Source organism: Rutidosis leptorrhynchoides, chromosome 10 (assembly GCF_046630445.1).
Source record: "Rutidosis leptorrhynchoides isolate AG116_Rl617_1_P2 chromosome 10, CSIRO_AGI_Rlap_v1, whole genome shotgun sequence".
NCBI lineage: Eukaryota > Viridiplantae > Streptophyta > Magnoliopsida > Asterales > Asteraceae > Rutidosis > Rutidosis leptorrhynchoides.
The window spans coordinates 270,236,786-270,246,067 of NC_092342.1; the positions used below are offsets into that span (position 1 = coordinate 270,236,786).

General features: G+C 39.0%; 1 protein-coding gene across 1 annotated transcript; it reads right to left on the reverse strand.

Moving 5' to 3' along the window:
* Nucleotides 1-203: 203 nt before the first annotated feature.
* Nucleotides 204-1,898, reverse strand: LOC139871032 (uncharacterized). Its single transcript, XM_071858783.1, has 2 exons — nucleotides 1,499-1,898; nucleotides 204-1,411 (listed from the first exon to the last, which is right to left on the reverse strand). Exons 1-2 carry the CDS (start codon nucleotides 1,896-1,898, stop codon nucleotides 204-206), a joined length of 1,608 nt encoding a protein of 535 aa, XP_071714884.1.
* Nucleotides 1,899-9,282: the final 7,384 nt, after the last annotated feature.

Genomic DNA, 9,282 nt, shown 5'->3' on the forward strand with positions numbered 1-9,282 from the left:
ACAAAATAAAAAGTACAAGACTTCTAATGATAAAATTTTTTGAGGTTGGTTGCATTCCATGCCCTTGGTATTGGTTTACCACCCGTTGTTTCCAGCTTGTAGGAGCCTTTTCCCAACACTTGTGCAATCACATAGGGGCCTTCCCAATTTGGTCCCAATTTTCCTTCGTATTCTACCTTGCTTGCACTGTTTAACCTTAGGACCTATTCTCCTACTTTAAAGGTTGAGGGCTTTACTCTCTTGTTGTAGTAGCCTTCAATCATTCGTTTGTATGAGGCCTCCCGAATCACAGCTGCTTCTCTTCTTTCTTCAAGCAGATCCAGATTAACTCGAAGGTTTACTTCGTTGTTTTTATTGTTTGCTGTTCTTTCTGTTAACACCTGTATTTCTGCGGGAAGGACGGCTTCTGTTCTATATGCAAGGCTGTACGGGGTTTCACCGTTGCTTCGTTTTGGAGTTGTTCTATGTGCCCACAGTACCAAGGGAAGTTCATCGACCCACCCCTTTCTGCATTTACCCAAGCGCTTCTCTATTCCTTTGATTATGTCTCGGTTTGTCACCTCTACCTGTCCATTACCTTGGGGGTGATATACCGAGGTGAAGCTTTGTTGGATTTTCAATTGTTCGCAGAATTTTGGGAATATTCCTTCTGCGAATTGTTTCCCATTGTCTGAGACTATTTCCTGGAGGACTCCGAACCTACATACAATGTGTTCCCAGACAAATTTCTCTATCTGCTTAACAGTGATTGTTGCTAACGGTTTTGCTTCGGCCCATTTGGTGAAGTAATCGATTGCTACCAGTAGGAATCTGGGGCTTCCTGGTGTATCACTGATGGGTCCGACTATGTCTATTCCCCATTTTACAAACGGCCACGCAGATGTGACAGAAATTAGCTCTTGCTTAGGTAGCCTTGGGACATTTGAGTGGATTTGACAAGACTCACAGGTTTGTAGTATCATTGTGGTGTCATGGTGCATCGTAGACCAATAGTATCCTAGTCTCATGATTTTGGCGACCACTGACCTTGGACCCACGTGTAAACCACATATCCCTTCGTGCATCTCTTGGATGATTATAGTTGCCTGCTTTGGCCCCACACATCGAAGCCATGGGGTAAGAAAGGATCTTCGATATAATGCTCCATTCATTATTTTGTACGAAGGTGCCTTTATACTTATCTTCCTTGCTTCGTTTCTATCCTCTGGTAGCTTCCCTGACTCGAGAAATGCCTGTAGCGGAGTCATCCATGTCACCTCATCTTCTTGTATGAGGTCATTAACTTCTTCCTCTAAGATTGATTTCTTTTCTAGCACCTCCACCAAGACTTCTTTTGCCAGGTGTTCAAATGCCAACGAAGCAAGTTTGCTCAGTGCGTCTGCCTTTTTGTTTTGACTTCTTCGAACATGCTCTATATCAAAACTTTTGAAGATTTCAACCAGTTCTTTTGCTTTTGACAAGTATTGTTGAATGGTGGGTTATTTTGCTTCAAAGGTGCCCTTGATCTGGTTGCACACTAGCTGCGAGTCGACGAATGCTCGGAGGTGAAGAATTTTTAATTCCTTTGCCATTCTCAGCCCTGCTAGTAGAGCTTCGTACTCTGCTTCATTGTTGGTTGTGTCAAATTCGAAACAAAGTGCATAAGTGAACTCTTTTCCTTCCGGATTTACTAGCATTAAACCCGCACCTGATCCATCGGAACTTGATGCACCGTCGGTGTACAACTTCCATTCTTCACTTTCGATCTTTGGGGTGATGACTTGGGTTGAGTTTTTTGCGTCTTCCTCATTCACACTATCTGTTCCGGCGATGAAATCTGCTAGGACTTGTCCTTTGATTGCATGTCTGACTCGGAACTCAATGTCATGTTCTCCTAACTCAATGGCCCATTTGCCCATTCTCCCCGATTTTTCCGGTTTTGAGAGCACTTGCCTGATTGGTTTGTTGGTAAGCACCACTATCTGATGTGCTTGGAAATACCTTAGGAGTTTTCTAGCTGTGTGGACGAGTGCTAGGGTGAGCTTTTCTAGCTCTAGATAGTTTAGTTCAGCTCCTTGAAGTACTCGGCTAACGAAGTATATTGGTACTTGTATTCTTTCTCGCTCGGCAACCAATACTGTGCTGATGCACTCTTCCGAAGCAGCCAGGTGTAGTTACCTGAACTTTTCCATGTTCATATATATTAATTGAGATTGATATTTACATGACTAAATGTTTCCAACGTGTTAAGCAATCAAACTTGTTAAGACTTGATTAAATGAAATAAGTTTCATATAGACAATTGATCACCCAAGTTGACCGGCGATTCACGAACGTTACAAATTTGTAAAAACTACATGTTGTGGTATATATAGACATATATATATGGTTGACATGAGATTATGATGAGTAAGTATCTCACTAAGTATATTAACAATGTGTGATATACATAAGAAATGAGATTACTAAGTTAAGAAACTCGAAATGATATATATAACGATTATCGTTATGATAACGTCTACTAAATACATATGTATCATATTAAGATATTGATACACTATATTTAACATGATAAAATGATATTTAAATATATCATTAAGTGTGTTAACAATGAACTACATATGTAAAAACAAGACTACTAACTCAAGAATTACGAAACGAGACTTATATGTAACGATTATCGTTGTAACGATATTTTAATGTATATATCATATTAAGAGATATTCATACATCATAATATCATGATAACATAATAATTTAACATCTCATTTAATATAATAAACATTGGGTTAACAACATTAATTGAGATCATTAACTTAAAGGTTTCAAAACAACACTTACATGTAACGACTAACGAAGACTTAACGACTCCATTAGAATGTATATACATGTTGTGTTTTGATATGTATTCTTACACTTTTGAAAGACTTCAAGACACATATCAAAGTACTTCTACTTAACAAAAATGCTTACAATTACATCCTCGTTCCGTTTCATCAACAATTCTACTCGTATGCACCCGTATTCGTACTCGTACAATACACAGCTTTTAGATGTATGTACTATTGGTATATACACTCCAATGATCAGCTATTAGCAGCCCATGTGAGTCACCTAACACATGTGAGAACATCATTTGGCAACTAGCATGAAATATCTCATAAAATTACAAAAATATTAGTAATCATTCATGACTTATTTACATGAAAACAAAATTACATATCCTTTATATATAATCCATATACCAACGACCAAAAACACCTACAAACACTTTCATTCTTCAATTTTCTTCATCTAATTGATCTCTCTCAAGTTCCATCTTCAAGTTCTAAGTGTTCTTCATAAATTCCATAAGTATAGTTTCATAAAAATCAAGAATACTTCCAAGTTTGCAAGTCTACTTCCAAGCTTTCTAATCCATTCCAAGTAATCATCTAAGATCAAGGAACCTTTGTTATTTACATTAGGTTATCTTTCTAATTCAAGGTAATATTCATATTCAAACTTTGATTCAATTTCTACAACTATAACAATCTTATTTCGAGTGAAAATCTTACTTGAACTGTTTTCGTGTCATGATTCTGCTTCAAGAACTTTCAAGCCATCCAAGAATCCTTTGAAGCTAGATCCATTTTTCTCATTTCCAGTAGCTTTATCCAGAAAACTTGAGGTAGTAATAATGTTCATAACATCATTCGATTCATACATATAAAGCTATCTTATTCGAAGGTTTAAACTTGTAATCACTAGAACATAGTTTAGTTAATTCTAAACTTGTTCGCAAACAAAAGTTAATCCTTCTAACTTGACTCTTAAAATCAACTAAACACATGTTCTATATCTATATGATATGCTAACTTAATGATTTAAAACCTGAAAACACGATGAACACCATAAAATCGGATATACGCTGTCGTAGTGAAACCGGGGGATGTTTTGGTTTGGATAATTAAAAACTATGATAAACTTTGATTTAAAAGTTATTCTTCTGGGAAAATGATTTTTCATATGAACATGAAACTATATCCAAAAATCTTGGTTAAACTCAAAGTGAAAGTATGTTTTTCAAAATGGTCATCAAGATGTCGTTCTTTCGACGGAAATGACTACCTCTTTAGTAATTGACATGTAACTTAAATTTCTGACTATAAACCTATACTTTTTATGTTTGGATTCTTAAATTAGAATTCAATATGAAACCTTAGCAATTTGATTCACTCAAAACAGATTTAAAATGAAGAAGTTATGGGTAAAACAAGATTGGATATTTTTGATCTTTTTAGCTACGGGAAATGTTTAACAAATCTATACAAATCATATCCTAGCTAACTTATATCGTATTATACATGTATTCTAATATATTATGTAATCTTGGGATACCATAGACACGTATGCAAATGTTTTGACATATCATATCGACCCATGTATATATATTATTTGAAACAACCATAGACACTCTATATGCAGTAATGTTGGAGTTAGCTATACAGGGTTGAGGTTGATTCCAAAAATATATATACTTTGAGTTGTGATCTAGCTTGAGACGTGTATACACTGGGTCGTGGATTGATTCAAGATAATATATATCGATTTATTTCTGTACATCTAACTGTGGACAACTAGTTGTAGGTTATTAACGAGGACAGCTGACTTAATACACTCAAATCTTTAAAACATAATAAAAATGATTGTAATTATATTTTGATCATACTTTGATATATATGTACATATTTGTATAGGTTCGTGAATCGATCCGTGGCCAAGTCTTATTTCCGAGGAAGGAAATATCTGTGAAAGTGAGTTATAGTCCCACTTTTAAAATCTAATATTTTTGGGATGAGAATACATGCAGGTTTTATAAATGATTTACAAAATAGACACAAGTACATGAAACTACATTCTATGGTTGAATTATCGAAATCGAATATGCCCCTTTTTATTAAGTCTGGTAATCTAAGAATTAGGGAACAGACACCCTAATTGACGCGAATCCTAAAGATAGATCTATTGGGCCTAACAAACCCCATCCAAAGTACCGGATGCTTTAGTACTTCGAAATTTATATCATATCCGAAGGGTGTCCCGGAATGATGGGGGATATTCTTATATATGCATCTTGTTAACGTCGGTTACCAGGTGTTCACCATATGAATGATTTTTATCTCTATGTATGGGATGTGTATTGAAATATGAAATCTTGTGGTTTATTGTTACGATTTGATATATATAGGTTAAACCTATAATTCACCAACATTTTTGTTGACGTTTAAAGCATGTTTATTCTCAGGTGAATACTAAGAGCTTCCGCTATTGCATACTAAAATAAGGACAAGATTTGGAGTCCATGTTTGTATGATATTGTGTAAAAACTGCATTCAAGAAACATATGTCGATAATATATTTCTATTGTAAACCATTATGTAATGGTGATGTGTAAACAGTATATTTTAGATTATCATTATTTGATAATCTACGTAATGCTTTTAAAACCTTTATTGATAAAATAAAGGTTATGGTTGTTTTAAAAATGAATGCAGTCTTTGAAAAACGTCTCATATAGAGGTCAAAACCTCGCAACAAAATCAATTAATATGGAACGTTTATAATCAATATGAACGGGACATTTCACCAGGTATATGAAGAGTGTTTCACCTACTTCGGGTGAGGTTAAAGTAGGGAGTTTGGCGATGTATTCCTTCATTTCAACGAATGCCTTCTCCGCTTCTTCGTTCCAGACGATTTTATTTTTTCCCAAGTATCCCTTTAGAATTTTGAAAAAGGGGAGTTGTTTCTCTGCTCCTCTTGATACGAATATGCTGAGCGACGCTAGCTTCCCATTTAGGCTCTGCATGTCTTTGATGGTTGCTGGAGCCTGAAGCTGCTTTAATTTGTCCACCTTTTCTGGATTTGCCTGGATCCCCTTTCTGGTGATGTAATACCCGAGGAATTTTCCTTCTTCCACACCGAAATTTCTTCGGGTTAAGCTTCATTTTTATGGGGCGGAGCTTATCAAAAGTTTCTTGGATATCCTCTATTAAATTTTTCTCATTCCGAATTTTGATTACCATGTCATCTACATAGGCCTCCAGATTTCTTCCCAGCTGATTATGAAAGGCTTTGTCAACTAACCTTTGATAAGTTGCCCCTGCATTTTTTAGACCGAAGGGCATCTTTTGATAACAATAGATTCCCTTGCTGGTGAAGAAAGATGTTTTTTCTTCGTCTTCTTTAGCCATTTTGATTTGATGGTATCCTTTGTGAGCGTCTAGGAAGCTTTTGTATCGGTACCCGGTGAGGGATTCGATTTTCCAGTCGATTTCGGGTAGAGGATAGCAATCCTTGGGACATGCTTTGTTGATGTTAGTGAAACCGACACACATTCTCCAACCTCCATCTGATTTTTTCACCATCACAGGATTAGCAACCCATGAAGGGTATTTTGCTTCGCGAATTATTCCTTCTCTTAACAAACCTTCTACTTCTTCACAAGCTGCTTTGTCCCTCTCTGGTGCTAAATTTTGCTTTTTATGATGCACTGGTTTGAGGTGTTTATGTTCATTGAGCCGATGCTCCGTTACGAAGGGCGGCCCTTGCACGTTGATGGTTCGTGGTGTCCCAGTCATGTCACTACTCTCCCAAGCAAATACATCCACATTGGCTTGAAGTAACTTCCGGAGCTTTTGCTTGGTGGATGCCGTCAAGCTTTTCCCTATGCTGATCTGTTGATCTTAAAACATCGGGTTTATTGATATCTTTTCTACTTGGGGATCCTCCTCCAAAGCTTCCAGGATACACTTGGTTGGCTCCTTCATCGTTTCCTTTATGGCTAAGATTACCTTGTTTCTGTCATATGTTGATGCGAGGGTGCCGATTCCTTCGTGGGTATGGAATTTGACCATTTGATGGGCCGTGGATACGATTATGCCCATCTTTTTCATAGCTACCCTCCCAAGAAGGATGTTGTGTGGGGAATTTGCTCGAACTACCACGAAATCAAGGGTTTCTGTTCTTGTCAGTGGTGGTTCCCCTATGGTGAAGTCAAGATCAATTTCTCCGATGGGCCAACATCTTTCTCCGGAGAACCCAACCAAGGGTACTCTTGGGGCACCTAACCGTGCTCTGATAGCGGGACTTAACCTTTCGAAGCAATGTTCATATATAACGTCACAAGCACTTCCACTATCGAGGTATATCCTTCGTACCTCCCTATTAAAGATCTTTCCGTTTATGGTGACCGGTAGGTCCGAAGGACATATGGTATTGAGAGCTGGGAATGACACTTCGCTCCATTCTCTGGTGATACGGCATCTCTCTCTTTTCTTGTAGGGCTGGTATGAATCTATGGCTAGGATTGCATTTTCTGCTTCTTGCCTCGTGTCCTCCATTTTCTTTTCATGTATCCTCTCTTTCATAGGTTCCCGAATTCCCTTTATGAGATGGGATAGTTTGCCCGACTTTACAGCCTCCTCGATGGCTGTTTTGAGGTTGAAACATTCCTCCGTATCATGCCCAAAATCGTTGTGGAAGTCACAAAATTTGGTCATGTCCCTATTTCTTCCTCTGTTGGACATTTTTCCCGGGGCTTTGAACTTGTTGGCAGTTTTTTCTGTTGCTAGGATTTCCTTAGGAGTTTTCATTAACACTCCCAAGATCCCAGCTCCGGTTTCCCTTCGATAAGGGTGGAATCTCCCCCTATCCTCTTTCCTACCATGTCTGTCTTCCCTTTTTCTGACTTTTCCTTTTGTTTACTCATGGAAGTGTCGTCTAAGATGAAGTTACCCGCTGTCTCCTTAGCATCCAACCATATATATGCCTTTTCTAACAATGCTTCATAAGTGTTTGGTAGGTCTCGGCTAAGGTGTTCAATGAGAGGCCTGACCCTAGATCTGTAGAGTAACCCAGAAATTCTTTGGGATTCTGGTACGTTGGGAATTTGCTGTGTTTCATTGGTATACCTAGCGAGAAAGGCCCTAGATCCTTCGCTATCCTTTTGCTTTATCCCATGGGCAGCCACATGATTCTTCTTGTATCGTTTTTGCTGACTAAACTTAGACCTAAATTGTCGTTTTAGGTCGTCGAAGCTAGCTACGGAGTCTTTTGGTAGGGAGTCAAACCAAACCCTAGCATCTCCCTTTACCATGTAAGAGAATGCATGGCATGCTACGAGTATGTCCCATTTGGCCATTCGTGCTCCCCCCTCGAATATATTAAGGAAATCATCCGGATCATCTTTTCCTTCGTAATAAATTAGATGCGAGGGTATCTTCATCCCATCGGGGAATGCACAGTTTTGGATGTAGGGCACGAACAGAGTTTTTTGGTTTTTCCAGAAGTTGCTGTTGGATGTGTTGGAGGGTAGTACTTGGTGACCTTGGGCGTAACATATCCCCCCTGGGTTAGGAGGATATATCCAGGTGGTGGTCAGCTGTTGCGGTGGTTGGTTCCAATTTTAGAAATAGGCGTGGTTGGTCACTGGTGGTACCGAAGCATTTGGTTGGCTGCCTGCAGGAGTTATCTCTACACATGGTATGTTTGGGGTGACATGGGGATTTCCTTGGACCCACATATACTGGTTGGGTTGTCCGAAGCTACCCCAACTCGGGTGAGGTGGTGGTATATGTATATTTGGCGCTTGGGGTGTTAGGGACACAGTCGGAGCTGTTGTGTTACAAGTGTAGAGGGGTGCTGTAGGTATAGTTAGGGTTACCTGAGAAATACTGAGAGTTTCCCCAACACGAGTCACAGTTTCGGCCGACGAGTTTGCTGGTGGGATCCTAGGTTGTGAAGTTTGATTCGGACGCTCCATCTCTATCTCCTCGTCATACTCCTCACTTTCGTATGTTAGCATCCTTCTACTTTGTAAGACTCCCATGTCCCTTAGGTTCTTTATCACCGATCTGATATGATCATAATTGTTCAAGACAAAGTTTTTGTCTATTAACGGTAGTGGTTCTGTGGAATGGGAGCCATGGAGGTTCGTCGAGACGAGTATAGCCGGAGTGACGGGTGACCTGGTTAAGGTTCCCACAGTTGAGAACTCTAGTTGTGTAATTCTGGGTGGCGTGAAGCCTGGAGGTATGTGACTGGAGTCTGCCATTGCGTCGGTTCTTGCTCAACAAGATGAATAAGATGTGTGTGGTCCCACAGATGGCGCCAATTGTTTGTACAATAACTGGCAATTAGTATGAGTATGGAGACATACAAGTCACAGAGATTGGAATTGGGTGATTATGGTTTTGATTATGTTCGCTGGCGATTCCCCGAAGGTAACAGTCAGGAGACTATTTTACGCCACCGAAGCAA

What these genes read in the sequence shown, in the direction of transcription:
- LOC139871032 (XM_071858783.1), bottom strand. Translation starts at nt 1,898, where the DNA reads ATGGGCAAATGGGCCATTGAGTTAGGAGAACATGACATTGAGTTCCGA. An exon ending in AGTGTGCAACCAGATCAAGG is followed by an intron (nt 1,412 to 1,498) that starts GCACCTTTGAAG and finishes GTTTTGATATAG; the next exon opens with AGCATGTTCGAAGAAGTCAA.